Genomic DNA, 20776 nt, shown 5'->3' on the forward strand with positions numbered 1-20776 from the left:
CTGAGTTTAAAAAAGTTAGAGTGTGCAATGCAGGCAGACGTGCTGCAAATATCGTTCCAATACTGTGAATAGACAAAAGTACAATAGCCACGTTTAGGATACAACTAGGTACACTGAGTGTTTGCTACTATAAATGGCTGAGTTTAAAAAAGTTAGAGTGTGCAATGCAGGCAGACGTGCTGCAAATATCGTTCCAATACTGTGAATAGACAAAAGTACAATAGCCACGTTTAGGATACAACTAGGTACACTGAGTGTTTGCTAGTATAATGGCTTAGTAACAATGAGTTGTAGTGTGCAATGCAGGCAGACGTGCTCTGCAAATGTCTTTGCACTAGTGGGACTATAGCAAAGTCCAATAGCCACGTTTAGGATGCCACTAGGTACACTGAGTGTTTGCTAGTAAAATTGCTTAGTTTAAAAAAGTTGGAGTGTGCAATGCAGGCAGATGTGCTCTGCTAATATCTTTGCACTAGTGGGACTATAGCAAAGTCCAATAGCCACGTATAGGATGCCACTAGGTACACTGAGTGTTTGCTAGTATAATGGCTTAGTTAAAATGAGTTTGAGTGTGCAATGCAGGCAGACGCGCTATGCAAATGTCTTTGCACTAGTGGGACTATAGCAAAGTCCAATAGCCACGTATAGGATGCCACTAGGTACACTGAGTGTTTGCTAGTATAATGGCTTGGTTTTAATGAGTTGGAGTGTGCAATGCAGGCAGACGCGCTCTGCAAATGTCTTTGCACTAGTGGGACTATAGCAAAGTCCAATAGCCACGTATAGGATGCCACTAGGTACACTGAGTGTTTGCTAGTATAATGGCTTGGTTAGAATGAGTTGTAGTGTGCAATGCAGGCAGATGTGCTCTGCTAATGTCTTTGCACTAGTGGGACTATAGCAAAGTCCAATAGCCACGTATAGGATGCCACTAGGTACACTGAGTGTTTGCTAGTATAATGGCTGAGTTTAAAAAAGTTAGAGTGTGCAATGCAGGCAGACGTGCTGCAAATATCGTTCCAATACTGTGAATAGACAAAAGTACAATAGCCACGTTTAGGATACAACTAGGTACACTGAGTGTTTGCTACTATAAATGGCTGAGTTTAAAAAAGTTTGAGTGTGCAATGCAGGCAGACGTGCTGCAAATAACGTTCCAATACTGTGAATTGACAAAAGTACAATAGCCACGTTTAGGATACAACTAGGTACACTGAGTGTTTGCTACTATAAATGGCTGAGTTTAAAAAAGTTAGAGTGTGCAATGCAGGCAGACGTGCTGCAAATATCGTTCCAATACTGTGAATAGACAAAAGTACAATAGCCACGTTTAGGATACAACTAGGTACACTGAGTGTTTGCTAGTATAATGGCTTAGTAACAATGAGTTGTAGTGTGCAATGCAGGCAGACGTGCTCTGCAAATGTCTTTGCACTAGTGGGACTATAGCAAAGTCCAATAGCCACGTTTAGGATGCCACTAGGTACACTGAGTGTTTGCTAGTAAAATTGCTTAGTTTAAAAAAGTTGGAGTGTGCAATGCAGGCAGATGTGCTCTGCTAATATCTTTGCACTAGTGGGACTATAGCAAAGTCCAATAGCCACGTATAGGATGCCACTAGGTACACTGAGTGTTTGCTAGTATAATGGCTTAGTTAAAATGAGTTTGAGTGTGCAATGCAGGCAGACGCGCTATGCAAATGTCTTTGCACTAGTGGGACTATAGCAAAGTCCAATAGCCACGTATAGGATGCCACTAGGTACACTGAGTGTTTGCTAGTATAATGGCTTGGTTTTAATGAGTTGGAGTGTGCAATGCAGGCAGACGCGCTCTGCAAATGTCTTTGCACTAGTGGGACTATAGCAAAGTCCAATAGCCACGTATAGGATGCCACTAGGTACACTGAGTGTTTGCTAGTATAATGGCTTGGTTAGAATGAGTTGTAGTGTGCAATGCAGGCAGATGTGCTCTGCTAATGTCTTTGCACTAGTGGGACTATAGCAAAGTCCAATAGCCACGTATAGGATGCCACTAGGTACACTGAGTGTTTGCTAGTATAATGGCTTAGTTAAAATGAGTTTGAGTGTGCAATGCAGGCAGACGCGCTATGCAAATGTCTTTGCACTAGTGGGACTATAGCAAAGTCCAATAGCCACGTATAGGATGCCACTAGGTACACTGAGTGTTTGCTAGTATAATGGCTTGGTTAGAATGAGTTGTAGTGTGCAATGCAGGCAGATGTGCTCTGCTAATGTCTTTGCACTAGTGGGACTATAGCAAAGTCCAATAGCCACGTATAGGATGCCACTAGGTACACTGAGTGTTTGCTAGTATAATGGCTTAGTTAAAATGAGTTTGAGTGTGCAATGCCGGCAGACGCGCTATGCAAATGTCTTTGCACTAGTGGGACTATAGCAAAGTCCAATAGCCACGTATAGGATGCCACTAGGTACACTGAGTGTTTGCTAGTATAATGGCTTGGTTTTAATGAGTTGGAGTGTGCAATGCAGGCAGACGCGCTCTGCAAATGTCTTTGCACTAGTGGGACTATAGCAAAGTCCAATAGCCACGTATAGGATGCCACTAGGTACACTGAGTGTTTGCTAGTATAATGGCTTGGTTAGAATGAGTTGTAGTGTGCAATGCAGGCAGACGCGCTCTGCAAATGTCTTTGCACTAGTGGGACTATAGCAAAGTCCAATAGCCACGTATAGGATGCCACTAGGTACACTGAGTGTTTGCTAGTATAATGGCTTGGTTAGAATGAGTTGTAGTGTGCAATGCAGGCAGACGCGCTCTGCAAATGTCTTTGCACTAGTGGGACTATAGCAAAGTCCAATAGCCACGTATAGGATGCCACTAGGTACACTGAGTGTTTGCTAGTATAATGGCTTAGTTATCAGTTGGAGTGTGCAGAGGACAAGAGGGTACAGTGGCAGGATTGTGGTGCTCTGGGTAGAGGAATGGAAGCCTGCCTTTCTATTCCCTCCTAATGGTGAAATGCAGGTAGGAAATCCCTGACCTGGGCTACACAGACGCTGTTGCTGTTTGCAGGACCTGTCACCTATGGCTCTCTGACCCTGCCGGTTGGAGCCCTTAAAAGGACTGCTATAAAGTGCTCTCCCTAAGCTGTCTAACGCTGTGTATGCAGCGCATACAGCTGTATCGGCTATAGGACTCAGGAAGACGGAGCTGCGACAGTGATGTCTGACACCAAAGACGCAGAAGGCAGATAATGGCGTCCGTGAAGAAAATGTCCGGTTTTATAATGCAGGGACATGTGACATGCAGATCCTATCACACATGCCGTTGCTTCTCTGGCTCAAAGTCCACTTAGCTGTGTGTGTGTCTGGGATTGGCTGACATGCTGGCCCGCCCCACAAGACGCGCGCGCTTAGGGAAGGAAGACAAGAAAAAAAAAAAAAAAAAATGGCGATCGCCATTATAGAAACAGCAGTGATCTGAAGGCGCTGTTCACGCACACTATACACTGAAATGTGATAATAGTTTGATTCACAGAGTGACTTACACTATTACAGCAGAAACCAAGCTATGATTTAGCTGTTTTTTGGCTGCTAGAACCGTTCTCGAACGTTTCTAGAACTACCGAGCTTTTGCAAAAAGCTCGAGTTCTAGTTCGATCTAGAACATGCCCCAAAATCACTCGAGCCGCGAACTGGAGAACCACGAACCACGAACCGCGCTCAACTCTAGTTATGTCATCTCTCCTCAGGGACTGAACATGGAATCTAGCAAGATACAAGCCATTCTCGACTGGCCGGAACCGGGAAACATCAAAGAGGTACAACGCTTTGTCGGTTTTGCCAACTTTTACCGACGTTTTATCCGTAACTTTTCAGAGATTGTTCGTCCCATCACTCTGTTAACCAAAAAAGGACAGAAGTTTGTGTGGTCCGCCCAGGCCCAGGAAGCATTTCATCGTCTCAAGGTATGTTTTACCTCAGCGCCAATATTAGTACATCCGAATCCAGCACTTCCCTTTATCGTGGAGGTTGACGCTTCCGACTATGCATTGGGGGCCATTCTTTCTCAAAGGACTGGGGACAAGAGTCTCTTGCATCCGTGTGCCTTCTTTTCCCGCCGGTTGTCCCCTGCAGAAAGGAACTATGACGTTGCGGACAAGGAATTATTGGCGATTATTTCCGCTTTCAAGGAATGGAGACACCACTTACAGGGAGCCGCGCAGCAAGTGATAGTACTCACAGATCATCGTAATCTGGAATTTCTTAAGTCTGCCAGGTGCCTGTCTCCACGGCAAGCCCGTTGGAGCCTATTTCTTAACCAATTCAATTTTATCGTTACCGTCCAGGTTCACGTAATGGGAAAGCCGATGCCTTGTCCCGAATCCACGCCGTGGACTCCGTGCCTGGAACCCCGTCTCAGACCGTGTTATCGGATGCCAATTTCGTTGGAGTAATCCAGGACCAGGACTTGTGGAAGGACATCAAGCTGGCCTATGATGGTGACGTATTTCTTGCTGCCCCCCCGAATGATGTAACTCTTGTTCTTCGGAATGGTGTGTGGTTGAGAGAGCGACGCATTTATGTCCCGGAGGCCGTAAGACTTCAGGTTCTCAAGTTGGTCCATGACTCCGTGTTGGCTGGTCATAGGGGGGTACTGAAGACGCAGGAATTTCTGAGCCGTTTTTTCTGGTGGCCTACCTGTTTAAAGGATGTGAAGGACTATGTCCACTCATGTGTGGTTTGTGCCCGGTGCAAGGTCCCTCGTGTGGCTCCTACGGGACTCCTCCAACCGTTACCCGTGCCATCTCGCCCTTGGGGGTCTATCTCCATGGATTTTATTGTGGAGTTGCCAGTCTCAGGCGGGCACAATACCATTTTAGTGGTGGTGGATCGATTGACTAAAGCTGCTCACTTCATTCCGTGTACCGGTCTTCCCTCAGCCGCAGAGACAGTGGATCTGGTTATCCAGAACGTATTCCGATTGCATGGGGTACCAGACGAGATCAACTCTGACCGGGGCGTGCAGTTCACGTCTAGATTCTGGAAGGGGTTTTGTACGGCACTCCAGATTGATGTCTGTTTGTCTTCTGCATACCATCCTCAGACAAATGGGCAAACTGAACGGACAAATCAAACCCTGGAACAATACCTTCGATGTTATGTCAGCCATCTCCAAGACGATTGGTTGAAGATGCTTCCGTTGGCGGAGTTCTCATACAACACTCAGAGCAGCTCCACTAAGGTAACGCCCTTTTTCGCTAACCTGGGTTACCATCCGACTGTTTTGCCTAGGTCACCGGTTGCGGTTTCGGTGCCAGCGGTGGAGGACAGATTGACAGAACTACGACAAAATCTGGAGGTTCTAAAGGACACTGTGGCTACGGCCCAGGAGCGTTACAAGAGGTCGGCAGACACTCACCGGAAACCGGCACCCATGTACAAGGTAGGGGACTCTGTATGGTTATCTACCAAAAACCTGAGATTGGGTGTTCCTTCGCAGAAGCTGGGACAAAAATTCATCGGTCCGTTTAAGATCACCGGGATCGTGAGCCCTGTGGCCTGTCGGCTACGGTTACCGCACCATCTAAAGGTACACCCGGTTTTTCATGTGTCTCTCCTCAAACCCGTTTCCCCTAATACGTTTCATGGTCGTGTTGTGCCTCCTCCTCCGCCTGTGATGGTCGACGGCGAGGAGCAGTTCGTGGTTGAGGACATTATTGACTCCCGGCTCCATCGTCGTCGGCTTCAGTATCTGGTACGTTGGCAGGGGTACGCCCCCGAGGACTATTCCTGGGAACCGGTGGGTAACATTCGGGCACCCCGGAAGATTGCTCAGTTTCATCGACGTTTCCCGGACAAGCCAGGCCCTGATCCGTCCTGAGGCCGTCTCTGTAGGGGGAGTAATGTCAGGTTTCCAGGTTTTCCAGTTCTCTTTTGAATGAGCTTGCCCTCGGTTAACATGGAGTTTACTGTTCTGTTGCCCTACTTCCTGTCCAGCTGCTTAAAAGGCCGCCTCTAAGCCTAGTCCAGTGCCTGAGTATACTGCTTGCTGTGTGCTCCTGCTTTGCTGCTGCTAATCCTGTTTGCCTTTGGATCCTCCTAAAGACTACCGACCGACCGACACTGGACCTTACCCGGTTTCTCAAGCTGTGCCCGGATTCCGTCTGCCATCTTCGGTCAGCACTCTGCCCGGTTCTCTCTGGTTCGTAACCACTCTGGACATTCATTCCGTACGGACACTTCTGGACTTTACCACTTGCCCCTTGTGTCCCGGCTGCTGCGCATTTAGGCCTTCCGGGGTGATTGCCGGACAGTCCCTGTATAGGGGTTCGCTCTGGTGGTCTCCCTGGGGGAGTCCGGTGCGTGGCCCCGGGAATTCCCTTCGCTCCGTTTCGGGAAGGTATTGTGTGTATTTGTACCGCTGTGTTTTCCGTTGTGTATCTACCGTGGTTACATATTATAAAATATCTTGTACCAAGAACTCGTCTCTGATTGTCATTGCCCTACGCTATCGAAATCCTCAGAACATATATAAGTATTACACTAAGACTACTTCCCATTAACTACTTCAGTGCCACAGAAAAATGTTGCTTCGTGGTATCAGCTTTGTTGGCTGATGCCCCGCCCCTTCTGGTCACATGGGTATGACGTCACACAGGTCCTGCAAGGTAAGAAGTGAATAGTTTGTATAATACTTATGCTAATTATAACAGTGGGAGGGGATAATTCTGCAATTCTGAATACCCCCCAGATATTATCTGATCCTCAGCTGCTGTCACTCAAGAAGCTGCAGATTTTGTAAACTTTGCTTTCTTGGGTTTCAAAACCTAAACATCAGGTAAACTAAAGGTATGTAGCGAATCAGCCTGATAGTGCCAGTATAGCACTGGCTTTAGGTTAAATATGAAAATCCTGATGATTGGTTCCCTTTAATAAAAATAAATAAATAAATAATCCACTGCCCCAGTCTATGTTGTTTGGCTGCAGCAGTTTGGCTTCGGCAGTCTTGCATCCAACCACCAAGCTAAGAGTCTTCTACTTTCTACATCAGCAATGCCAGTGAGCTTTGGCTGCAGCACTGTCAATATGATGTCACTGCTGAGGTCTAGACACAACCACAAGAGCTGCCAGAGACACAAGGCTAGTCAAGGTGAGTGAAGTACGGTTTGTGTTTTTCCAACAAACTGATTTCGGCAAGCAAATGTTTGCTGACATTAAGGTATAAACAGTTTGATGGCATAGACAGTGTTTCCTTTAATGTGGATTTTAGTGTAGATTCTCCTTCAAATTCCAAACCAAAACCATACATTTTTAAAGTACTAATGGTATAAAACTATATGCAAGCACTATATATGACTGCTATAACCTAAAAGGGGAAATATAGGGGTAGAATAGTAAAAGATATCAGTATACAGTAGATTTCTTCCATATAGATGGGGTTTCCGCTGACAGATGCCCAACAATCTAGAAAATATCCCCTCTGCTGAATCACCAGAACAGGGTGCATTTGCCTCCTATTTAAATGGAACAGCAGTACACATGCTCAACCAGTCACTCCTTTCATACAGCCATCTCTGGCAGTCCCACAGACCAATATTGGAGTGGCGTCCGAGCACAAGCACTGCCACTCCATTTGAACAGAGAACAAGTGCCCCATTGCAACAATCGCCGGTGTCTCAGAGGTCGGACCCCCACCTATCTAGAAGCTATAAACTATCCTGTGCATAGGTGATAAATTATTATTACACAAAAAGCCTTTTAATTAGGCAACCGAAAGTTCAGCCACCTTCTAATATACCACTTTAGAATTCCTTATTGATTGCATAGTTTCTGCTTGCTGTTTTGCTGAATGAATGCAATGTGGAGCACAGTCTGAAAGCAATCCCCATCTCCTGAGAACACAGCAAATTTATTACAAATGTATCAGCCACAATGACAGTATTTCACTCAAAGCATAATGCGCTATATAATATATTGCCCTGTACAGCACAGTACTACTAAGAAAGCCCCCCTTCTGATGTTTATCAAGAAGATAGCACCATAATGTTACTGGATGCTGCCTCATTTATTTCTCTTTTTGGATTTGTATATTGTTCTGTTGCAGTAATATGAATGCATCTGTATGAAATCATTCCAGGCATATAGAGGTACAACTTATTCACATATAGAAATGAAGGCGCAGTGTAAATAAATAAAAAAAATTATACGTGGTCCCCTGCCTATTTGTGATAACGAGCGCAGGTAAAGTAGACAGCTGCAGACTACTGCCTCAAGCTGTGTGCTTTATCTTGGCTGGTTAACAAAAATAGAGTCTTCCAATGCAGTTTATCAAATTATAAATTAAATAAATAAATAAAAAACATAACGTGGCCTGCTGCCCATTTTTGATAACCAGCGGAGTTGAAGCAGACAGCTGGGGACTGGTATTGTCAGACTGGGAAGGTCCATGGTTATTTGGCCTGCACAGCAAAAAAAAATAACTCACAGCCGCCCCACAATTGGTGCATCCATTCGATGCGCCACCTGTGGCGCTTTACCCAGCTCATCCAGATTACTCTGGTGTGGTGGCAATCAGGGTAATATGGGTTGATGTCAGCTGTGATGTCAAAAATCACAGCTGCCATCAAGCACTGGGTTGGCAATGGAGAGGTGTCAATGAACCCTCCCTTTACCAAGTGTAAGTAAAAAGAAGAAGAAAAAAAAAAAAAACACAAAATGCTTTATTTTATAATACTAAAAAAACAAAACCCACAGCTGGGGGCTGTGGCCAACAGCTGTCTACTTTACCTGCACTGGTTAGCAAAAATAGGCGGGGGACGACACGTTAAAGTAGCGTAATACTCCGACAGCACAGGTTTCTTCTTAGAACAATGTTGTAGGAGATGCATCCAAGCATCATCTTCATGCTGTTCGCTAATAGATACCCTTTTCATAAAATCTGTTACCAAGTTTTTACACCTAATAGGAGAGCAGCATGAAGTACATATAGAGGCCCCGATTCCAGTGATGTATCTCTTACAGGGCTACTTGCTGTAGTTTTGATAAATGACTATTTTATCTACAAAAAATTATGACTAGCAGACTAATAAATCACTGCATTCATCAGCTCTGTATAAGCCCACCACTCATGTATCTATCCTACATGCATTTAATGATGAAAAATGCATAAAACTTTGCATTGCATGGATATTTCCTATAGACTGTAATGGAGCTGTAAGGCAATTAGACACAATTAATGGCATATAGTCACAAACTTTCAATGTATGATAATATTCATTAGAAATGACCCATGTATCCATGATTTCCCACCTTACTCCTCAGTAATAATGAGCCATTTATTAGCAAATACAGTACAGACCAAAAGTTTGGACACACCTCATCTCTAGAACAACTATTAAGAGGAGACTTTGTGCAGCAGGCCTTCATGGTAAAATAGCTGCTAGGAAACCACTGCTAAGGACAGACAACAAGCAGAAGAGACTTGTTTGGGCTAAATAACACAAGGATTGGACATTAGACCAGTGGAAATCTGTGCTTTGGTCTGATGAGTTTTTGAGATTTGAGATCTTTGGATCCAACCACCGTGTCTTTGTATAAAAGGTGAACGAATGGACTCTATTCCAGTGTACTGCCAGTGCAGTGCGATTTTTCTCTCGCCCCATTCACTTGAAAGGGTGCGAGAGAAAAAGTCTCAGCTTACAATCGCAGCATGCTGCAATTGTTTTCTCGGTCCGATTAGGGCTGATATAATAATCGCTCATGTGCGCTGACACACAGGCTAGAATTGGTCTGAGGGGAATGCGATGTTTTATCGCACTCCACTCGCACCGATTTTCTCGCCGTGTGGCTTAGGCCTAAGAAGGAGAGTGATGGGGTGCTACGCCAGATGACCTGGTCTCCACAGTCACCAGACCTGAACCCAATCAAGATGGTTTGGGTTGAGCTGGACCGCAGAGTGAAGGCAAAAGGGCCAACAAATGCTAAGCATCTCTGGGAACTCCTTCAAGACTGTTGGAAAACCATTTCCGGTGACTGTCTCTTGAAGCTCATCAAGAGAATGCCAAGAGTGTGCAAAGCAGTAATCAAAGCAAAAGGTGGCTACTTTGAAGAACCTAGAATATAAGACATATTTTGAGTTGTTTCACACTTTTTTGTCAAGTATTTCATTGTACATGTGTTAATTCATAGTTTTGATGCCTTCAATGTGAATCTACAATTTTCAGAGTCATGAAAATAAATAAAACGCATTGAATGACAAGGTGTGTCTAAACTTTTGGTCTGTACTGTATATTCCCATTTCTGGCTTCAAAATGAGAATGACATGAAATGTTTGCTAAAAGGAAAATCAGCCCGGTTATGGTGTAATTAGAAAAATTATTAATAAGCAGCAAGCTTATCGCTGGGATGTAAAACATAAGGGGAGAAAAGAAATACAAAAGCATATCACGAAAATAATGAACAATTATTGCTAAACCTATGGTTAAAACTTACCATTGTGCGGACCAGTATAATATATGAGGCACTGACAAGCTGAGCAATAAAATGTAAAGAGGGTGATATTTACTACACAGATTTCAATTTTGGAAGAAAGCCACAAGGAGAAATCGCTGCCAATTACAGATTACGAAGAGTAGACACTGAATTATCAAATGTGTTTACATGCCCCCAGTGCTAATATAATTACTGCTAATTTAGCCAGTATGCCGTCAACGCAAAGGGAAAATACTAAACATATAGGGGAGCATGCATGGAAAAAGTAATGAGATGAAAATGGGGCAATAGTAGACACTGATTTTTAATCTAAATTTGAAGGTTTCATCAAACGGTATATGTGCCATAATGCATCAAGTGTCCAATGAGTGTGCCCACTAACAGCCAAATAAGCCGCGCCGTCTGAGGTCTTTAGCTTGTCTACGGCACTTATCAAATACTCAATGGCACGGCTAACAATATGCAGACTCTCAGGATCTCCCCTATGCTTCAATCAACAGCTGGTAAATTTTGCCGGATGGAAGAAGCAGTGTACGAGTGTTGTACATCGCCCTGATATTCAGGTTGTTTGTTTTGTGCTCCTGGTACTGTGACCTTTTACAATTATTTTAGATTGAATATTAAAATAAATAATAGTGGGTTGTTTTTTTTGTTTGTTTTTTTTTTTTTTTTTAACAGATTTAGGGATGTGCTTTACAGCAATTATATGAATCATGGCCAGTAAGAGTCTAAAACAGACTTATTAACATCTACAGGGAGGTTTTTATGCATGCTCTACGATATGCGCACAGGTCTAAATACAGGGAAAGGGGTGAGGAGGAGGAGAGCTGTGACATCAGCTTGTCACACAGAGTTTTTCACAAAACTCACCGACTCTCATGGTGGCATCAGGCTCTGTTCACATTGCAGAGTCTGACACTCTGTCCTATGGTTTCTCTGGTGTTTCTGATAAACTCACGCAGACCCGTGTGTCACGACCTGCTGTCTGCTCATTCATGGACAGTTAACTTGCTCGTTGGGCTTCTTTGATCACATGTTGTAAGGAAGCCAATGACTTTTGTTAATCTCATTTTTAGGCTGGAGGCAATCTTGTACCTACACCAACTAGTTTATGCTGTGTTGGTCTGTGAGTTGCGGTGTCGCAGACTTGCTGGAGAAAAAGTCGCTTTGTGCTTGGTGTTGTTCTGGCTCATTGTCTTGACTAGACTTGATTGTCTTGTCAAGACTCATTGTCTTGTTGTTTCCGCCCTGCTCTTGTTGTCCTCCTAATCTTTCTTTTTCTTATACCTCTGAGTGTGCACTGTGTGACAAAGTTTTCATTTGCACTGTTAGTCTATAGGTACCATCACACATAACGAGATCGCTAGCAAGATCGCAGCTGAGTCACGGTTTCCGTGACGCAGTAGCGATCCCGTTAGCGATCTTGTTATGTGTGACACCTACCAGCAATCAGGCCCCTGCTGTGAGATCTCTAGTCGTTGCAGAATGGTCCAGGCCATTTTCTTCAAAGGCGATGTCACAGTGACTGCGGAGATCGTTATACAGGTCGCTACTGCAACCTGTATTGTTCCTGCATCGCTGGTAAAATCTGACTGTGTGACATCTCAGCTGCGACCTCCCAGCGACTTAACTGCGATCCCTATCAGGTCGCATCGTTTTCGGGATCGCTGGTAAGTCATTGTGTGTGACTGGGCCTTATTTCTGTGGGTTAAATCACACTCCTGCCCCAACCACTTCTGGTGGCGGGGATGGGGTATAAGATCATGGCTGTTCAGGAAGGAAACTCAAACATCCCCACTATTAGGGATATCTCAGAGAATAGGGATCGAACAGGGTGGCACGGTGGCTCAGTGGTTAGCACTGCAGTCTTGCAGTGCTGGGGTCCTGGGTTCGAATCCCACCAAGGACAACATCTGCAAGGAGTTTGTATGTTCTCCCCGTGTTTGCGTGGGTTTCCTCCGGGTACTCCGGTTTCCTCCCACACTCCAAAGACATACAGATAGGGACTCTAGATTGTGAGCCCCAATGGGGACAGTGTTCCTGATGTATGTAAAGCGCTGCAGAATATGTTAGCGCTATATAAAAATAAAGATTTATTTATTTTATTTATTTATCCCCTAGTCTGAGGGTCAGCTTAGAGGCCCCAATTTCCCGCTATGCCCATAGTCCTTTGTGATACAGCTATTGTGAATAGCAGATCTTTTGTTGTATACAGTATTCAAAGGTGTTCTCAAACACTGTAATCCTATCTATGATGATAGTGAGGCTGATGAAACGTGATCTCTACAAATAAGGACATAGAAGCTTGAAAACTGCAAGATTTCAGGATTTTATGATCTAGACATCCTGATCCGTAGAGATCACCTTTCAGCAATTTGATTTTATATATATGTACACACACTAATATATATTATATATATATATATTATATATATATATACATATATATATATATATATATATATATATATATATACACATAGTCATACATATACATACATATACATACATACACACACACACACACACACACATATAGATAGAGATATATATAGAGATATATACACACACACACACACACACACACACACACATATACACACACACATAGGAGTCAAATAGAAAGTTTAAAAATAACCATTTACTAGAAGAAAAAAAAACAAAACAGAAAAAACCTTACAACTTTGTTTTAACTATATGCTATATACTATATTCTAACAATAAGTCATCAGTTGTTTCCCACAAAGAGATCTTACCACAATACCAGAACGATGAGTACAGTATTACTTTGGATAAAATGCTACTTTTCCTGAGCTGCATGTCTGCCCTGAAGTCTGCATCCATAGAAGTGATTATATACACTTTCCTACAGCAATCTAATAAGGTAGCAACCAGAAACATGTCACATGATGATAAGAGAAGTCTGGCTATGAACACCTCCATTCACCCAGTGGTTAGATTCACCGCACTGAACATTAAATAGCTGTGTGCAATAAATGCTCAGCTTTTGTTGAGAATCCGTTGCAGATGGGTATCCTCATTAAATGGGGCTTCTTACCTGTCTCTCAGCAAACTGTATGTGTACATCTTCCTTCTGCACATTTTTCATCATTACTGTAACGATGACCTGGGATTCTGTTTGGTACCAGTCGTGTCTTCAATGAATAAAGGAAAAAGAAAAAAAGTAATTTAATGTGGCTACAAAAAGCGTAGAATCTACAAATGAATAGAATTAACATATACAATCTACCATTTCCATTTGTGTCTCTTGTTATGCATGAAAAAAAAAACCCAAATAGTAATTGCTTTCCATTATGCACTTATTGCATGATGCGGAATTATGGATGATAGCACAAATCATATATTACAACGGCATCTGACACAATCATTATGTAATAATTACACAGCAGAAATACTAGAAGAAGAGCACACAGGAATTTTTGGGAAATACAGTGCCTTGCAAACGTATTTACCCCCTACGGCATTTTACCTATTTTGTCACATTACAACCGGTGTTTAAATATTTTTGTAATCCAATTTGTGTGTGAGGCATCAGCATTAAATATTTCATCTAAAATCTCTCAAAAAATCTGTGTCACTACTACATAATAATCCCATTGTGTACTATGCAAGAGCTATACCTAGGTTTAAAGACATTATGACACATTTGATAATAAATCGGTAACGATTAAATATGTTTTGTAATTTGCTTTGTGTGTGATGCATCAGCACTAAATCTAAGTTGGGGAGGTGAAGTGAGAAAAATGTAGGTAAAAATTAAAATTTATGGGACAAAATAAATAAAAATTGCCATGTGCTTATGTATTGAACAGTTTTTGCTATGAAGCTTTTAAGAATTTCTGGTGCAAGCAATTACCTTCATAAAGGCTCGGTTATAGTTGCGTTTTACAAGGCCGAGTGCAATATGATAAAACATCAGATTGCTCTTACACTAGTGCAAAACTATAATAATATAATAATTATTACTATAATTAAACTATGGGGCAGTGTCCATCTGCGATTGATTTCTCATGTCATATCGGCATGAGAAAAGAAATCGCAGCACGCTGCGTTTGGCAGAGTCTCGGCTCACCTCGCACCCATGCAACTCTATATGTGAATGTGAAACATTGCACTGCACTCGCATGTCATCAGACCGCAGTGCGATGTACGCAGAGACAGGCAGTGGAGGAAAGGGAGAAAGGGCTTCCTCCCTCTTCTCCACAGCTATGATCCGACTGCAAGATTGGATCACAGTCACAAGACCCTCGGCTCATACTCGCAGCAGAGGGTCATTAGCATATGACTTCCGAAGCCATGGCAAATGGAGCCGAGGCCTAAGTCATATGCTTAGTGAAAGGACGTCCACCTGTGTGCAGTCTAAGTGTCCCAGGGTCTGTCTGTATATACACATCTTTCCTGAAAGGCCACAGAGGCGGGTACACCAATAAGCAAGAGGCACCACTAACAAGACAACACCAAGGAGGTTGTTAGAGACAAAGTTGTTCAGAAATATAAAAGTCAAGGCTGTGTTCTAAAAAATATCCCAATCTCTGATGATCCCCTGAAGCACCATAAAATCCATTATCATCAAATGGAAAGAACATGATACAACAACAAATCTACCAAGAGAGGGCTGCCCCCCAAAACTCTCAGCCGGGGCAAGGAGGGCATTAATCAGAGAGGCAGCATAAATTCCAATATTAACCCTGAAAGAGCTCCAGAGTTCCCAAGCATAGACTGTAGTATCAATCCATATGACCACAATAAGCCGAACATTCTACAGAGCTGGCCTTTATAGAAGGATGGCCAGAAAAGGCCTTTAGTTACAGCTATAAATTGGAAGGCTCATTTCAACTTTGCCAAAAGACAAGTGGGAAACTCATCAAATGTATGGAGGAAGGTGCTGTGGTTATACGAGACCAAACTTATATTTTTTGGCCACCAAGGTAAATGTGTCTAGCGCCAAACAAAACACAGCTAATCACCCCAAGAACACCATCCCTATAGTGAAACATGGTGGTGGCAGCATCATGTAGTGGGGATGTTTTGCAGCAGCAGGGACAGGGAAAATGGTCAGAGTCAAGGGGAAGATGGATGGTGCGAAATACAGGAATATTCTTGAGCAAAACCTGCTTTTGTCTGGGAGGTTCACCTTCCAACAAGACAATGACTCAAAGCAAACTGCTAAAGAAATACTCAAGCGGTTTAAGGGGAAATGTGTGTTGAAGTGGCCCAGTCAAAGCCCAGACCTTAATGCAATTGAGAATCCTGAGGAGTGCTGTTCACCAGATGAAACCATCTAACTTGAAGGAGATAGAGCAGCTTTACTTTGAGGAATGGGTAAATATACCAGTGGTCAGATGTGGAAAGCTTGGAGACTTTTCCAAAGCAACTTGCTGCTGTAGTTGCTGCAAAATGAGGCTATGCAAAGTACTGACTTTAGGGGGGTGAATAGTTATGCACATTGACGCTTTCAGTTATTTTGTTCTATTTGTTTGTCTTATAATAAAAATGAAACCAAATGTTCACAGGCATGTTCTTTACATGTTTTTGTAACAGCAAACCAAAATAGAATTGTATAGAAAGCATATTAAAATCTCATCCTTTATTAATATAAATATTAAAAAAGAAAAAACAATGTTTTTTCCTTCACGTATTATAAACAACTTGCTAAGCCACCAAAGTAAACAATCTACTTAGCTGGGTTCAGTTCAGTGTAAACCGCCCAACATATAGAGTACCAACCAGAGAAGGTCACTATGATGGCCACTAAATGTCATACAAAAAAACACGAGAAAAAAAAACACAATAGACAGAACAAAAAAACGTGATTTTGCTAAAGAGCAACGGACAGTGGTCCTATTAGAAAAACAAACAATTATACCCGCAGATAGGGTCATGTTAGGGGTCCAGCTTGATACATTAGCTGTGGATTGTCCTTGTTAGGACGGGAGATTGGGGTAGCAGGTTTTTGTTATTTTTGTTCTCCAGGAGCTAATAGGGACAGATAGAACTGGATCGGTACTCTGGACCCAGAACTCTGATGGAGACCCTACATACCCTGACATAGAAGGACACGGTGAGATCATTCCTTGTCCTTATGCTATATGTTTTTCTCCAATGTCTGACCACTGTCAGCATCCCATTGAGTGAACATATATTTATTTGGGTATACGGTACCGTATTTTTCGGACTATAAGACGCACTGGACTATAAGACGCACCCTGGTTTTAGAGGTGGAAAATCGGAAAATAAAACTTTAAGCAAAAAAATGTGGTCATGACACACTGTTATGGGGCGAGGATCTGCTGCTGACACTGTTATGGGGGTAATGTCCCCAAATTCTCTACTAAGGTACCCCATCCTGGGAATGATCCTCCTGCCTTGTATATGATCCTGCTATAAACCCCCATCCTGCTCATATACTCCCATCCTGTTCATATACCCAATCCTCTTGATATACCCCCATCCTGTTCATATACCCCCATCCTGTTCATATACCCCCCATCCATCCTGCCCGTATTCCCCCATCCATCCTGCTCATATACTCCCATCCTGTTCATATACCCCCATCCTGTTCATATACCCCCATCCTGTTCATATAACCCCATCCTGTTCATATAACCCCATCCTGTTCATATACCCCCATCCTGTTCATATACCCCCATCCTGTTCATATACCCCCATCCTGTTCATATACCCCCATCCTGTTCATATAACCCATCCTGTTCATATACCCCCATCCTGTTCATATACCCCCATCCTGTTCATATACCCCCATCCTGTTCATATACCCCCATCCTGTTCATATAACCCATCCTGTTCATATACCCCCATCCTGTTCATATACCCCCATCCTGTTCATATACCCCCATCCTGTTCATATACCCCCATCCTGTTCATATAACCCCATCCTGTTCATACACCCCCATCCTGTTCATATACCCCCATCCTGTTCATACACCCCCATCCTGCTCATATACTCCCATCCTGTTCATATACCCCCATCCTGTTCATATACCCCCCATCCATCCTGCTCATATTCCCCCATCCATCCTGCTCATATACTCCCATCCTGTTCCTATACCCCCATCCTGTTGATATACCCCCATCCTGTTCATATAACCCCATCCTGTTCATATAACCCCATCCTGTTCATATACCCCCATCCTGTTCATATACCCCCATCCTGTTCATACACCCCCATCCTGTTTATACACCCCCATCCTGTTTATACACCCCCATCCTGTTCATATACCCCCATCCTGTTCATATACCCCCATCCTGTTCATATACCCCCATCCTGTTCATACACCCCCATCCTGTTCATACACCCCCATCCTGTTCATACACCCCCATCCTGCTCTTATACCCCATCCTGTTCATATACCCCATCCTGTTCATATACCCCCATCCTGTTCATATACCCCCATCCTGTTCATATACCCCCATCCTGTTCATATACCCCCATCCTGTTCATATACCCCCATCCTGTTCATATACCCCCCATCCATCCTGCTCATATTCCCCCATCCATCCTGCTCATATACTCCCATCCTGTTCATATACCCCCATCCTGTTCATATACCCCCATCTTGTTCATATAACCCCATCCTGTTCATACACCCCCATCCTCTTCATATACCCCCATCCTGTTCATATACTCCCCATCCATCCTGCTCATATACCCCCTATCCTGTTCATTTACCCCCATCCTGTTCATATACCCCCCATCCATCCTGCTCATAGACTCCCATCCTGCTATATGCCCCCATCGTGCTCATAGACCATCCTGGTATATGGCCTGTATCCTATAGCACAGAGAAAAAAAATAAACGTTTATACTCACCTGTTCCTCACTCCCTGCAGCACCGATCATCTCCCTCTCTGCGCCACTGACCTGTGTGTGTGGAGTCGTTCCCCTGCAGCATCGCGATGTCTTCCTGTCTGTGCCGATCAGCTGATCAGCACAGATCAGCTGATCAGCACAGATCAGCTGACCGGCACAGACAGGAAGACATCGCGTGCTGCAGGGGGACGGCTCCACACACGGGGACGGGTGAGTACACTGATTCACTGCACCCAGCGCTGATGATGAAGCGCGGGGAGCAGTGAATACAGCCGCACATGATCACTCCAGGCTGTAATTGCCAGGGGTGATCATGCGGACCGGCTCTTTACTATGTGCGCGTCCCCGCTCGTCCTCCCGCCCACCTGTCGGCGCCGGCTTCTGCGCTGAGAGAAGGGCGGGAGGATGGGCGTGCATATGTAATGAGCGGGCCCACGTGGTCACAGCAGGCTGCTACAGCCTGCTCGTGCCCCCGATGACCCGCTCCACCGCAGCACCCTCATTCCCGGCCGCAGCCCTATAGTCAGACCATAAGACGCACCCCCCAACTTTCCCCCAACATTTGGGGGGAAAAAAGTGCGTCTTATGGTCCGAAAAATACGGTAATTGTTTGTTTTGCTGAATTTTTCTAATAGGACCACTGTCCATTGCTCTTTAGCAAAATCACGTTTTTTTTTGCTCTGTCTATTGTGTTTTTTTGTATGACATTTAGTGGCCATCATAGTGACCTGCTTTGGTTGGTACTCTATATGTTGGGCGGTTTACACTGAACTGAACCCAGCTAAGTAGATTGTTTACTTTGGTGGCTTAGCAAGTTGTTTATAATACGTGAAGGAAAAAACATTGTTTTTTCTTTTTTAATATTTATATTAATAAAGGATGCGATTTTAATATGCTTTCTATACATGTTCTTTACATGAACTGATACAAACACTCAAAATAAAACCCCAAAAATAAATAAATTCCAGGATGTGAGATGGGAAAAGACAAAAAATGCCTATGTGGTCTATTCTTTTGCAAGGCACAGTAACTACAAATACATACTGGATATGTCAAATGTATACTTGGGTACATATAGCTTTTGATGGGTGGGAGAGGTTCTTAAAGGTGACATCAAATTCAAAGAAAAGGTCGATGGACACATTTGCTGCTTGTTCATCACATCACAGGTTACATAGAATAGTATGCACAAAAAAGAAATCCTGTTCTTCAAACTAAGGATGTGTTCAGATCTGCATTTGGAAATTTCATTTGTCGGTTCAGTTTCAAGAATTCACATCCAATAGGGATTTTTTTGCTTAACTGAAGCAAAAGCGATCCCATCAATTGTTACGGTGCCATCTTTACAGAATATGCTTAGTAACATAAGTGAAAGAAGAATGTTGAAGGAACAAATAATATATTAGAATTTACCGCAATTATGGAATCGGGAAAACAATACTATTGTTTGTGTTATAAACTTTGATATACATAACCCGTATTTTTACCCCATTCAGTCTAGGATTCTGGCCCTGGACAGGTTCCAGGATTTAGTACAGGAGGATTTGAATGATTTGTAAGATACCACAAATAAAGGGAAAGATCATGGGTCCAACAACCAAATAAGAAGGGTCATTGAGACATTGGAGAAATAGCGATTTAATACATAGAAAGGCAAATAAGAGCACTGTGGTGGTTCAGATGACTAAAGATAGTTATTTTCAGCTCAATCAGGATATATTAATTGATCGGACTACTTACATGAAATTATCAGAAATTCCTACTGGGAAATTTGGGAAGGTTTTGCAAAAACCTTTGAAGGAGGGAATGTCCAAGGGTGTACTTTCTAGGAGGGAAGGTGAATTTATTCTGGTTGAGAACCCTGTGATTGCTTAATTTGCATAAAGAAACATTTCCCCTCCATTGTGGTCGGCATAGGGTCATTGAATGAACATTTTAAGAGAATTCCCTCTTACAACCGATTAATGAGAAATGTCCGGGTCTCCTAAAAGACACCTGGCATGTCTTGGCCTCTGTTGAGCAGATCAAGTGAGATGCCAAATATACATGGATCACAAGCGACATTGAGTGGTCTTATACCTGCATCCCACATGATTTCGGTATTTAGCAGTGTCTGCATTTAAAAATATAAATTAAATGCCACCTATAATGATGATTTAGGTTCCTTTATTGTTTTGGCTTAAATTGATCTTTTGAAAATAATTATTGTATGCTAATTGCACATATTATTTAGAATGTAAAAGGGGCATTGATAGGCCTTCTTTTGCAAATATCTGTCTTCTGGTGGGTGGATAAATTAATATTCTCAAAGCATAATCCTTTGGTAGATTTCTTGGTGTGGTATGGCAGATACATGGACGACATCCTTATGGTATGGTAATCCCGTGTGTCTGCCAAAATCGCAATTCTTGCAATCTTTTTTTCACATTTATTTGGAGCAAAGATTCAG

At 43.1% G+C, this 20776-nt stretch overlaps 1 protein-coding gene across 2 annotated transcripts in view; it reads right to left on the reverse strand.

Moving 5' to 3' along the window:
- SUGT1 (SGT1 assembly cochaperone of MIS12 kinetochore complex) overlaps positions 1-20776 on the reverse strand; it is a 238643-nt gene that overhangs the window by 115301 nt on the left and 102566 nt on the right. For both annotated transcript variants that reach the window (XM_075336843.1, XM_075336842.1), the window contains exon 10: positions 13534-13630. In XM_075336843.1, coding sequence (XP_075192958.1) covers positions 13534-13630 — 97 coding nt within the window. The remainder of the gene's footprint in view (positions 1-13533; positions 13631-20776) is intronic.

The sequence above is a fragment of the Anomaloglossus baeobatrachus genome, chromosome 2 (genome assembly GCF_048569485.1).
Source record: "Anomaloglossus baeobatrachus isolate aAnoBae1 chromosome 2, aAnoBae1.hap1, whole genome shotgun sequence".
NCBI classification, from domain to species: Eukaryota; Metazoa; Chordata; class Amphibia; order Anura; family Aromobatidae; genus Anomaloglossus; species Anomaloglossus baeobatrachus.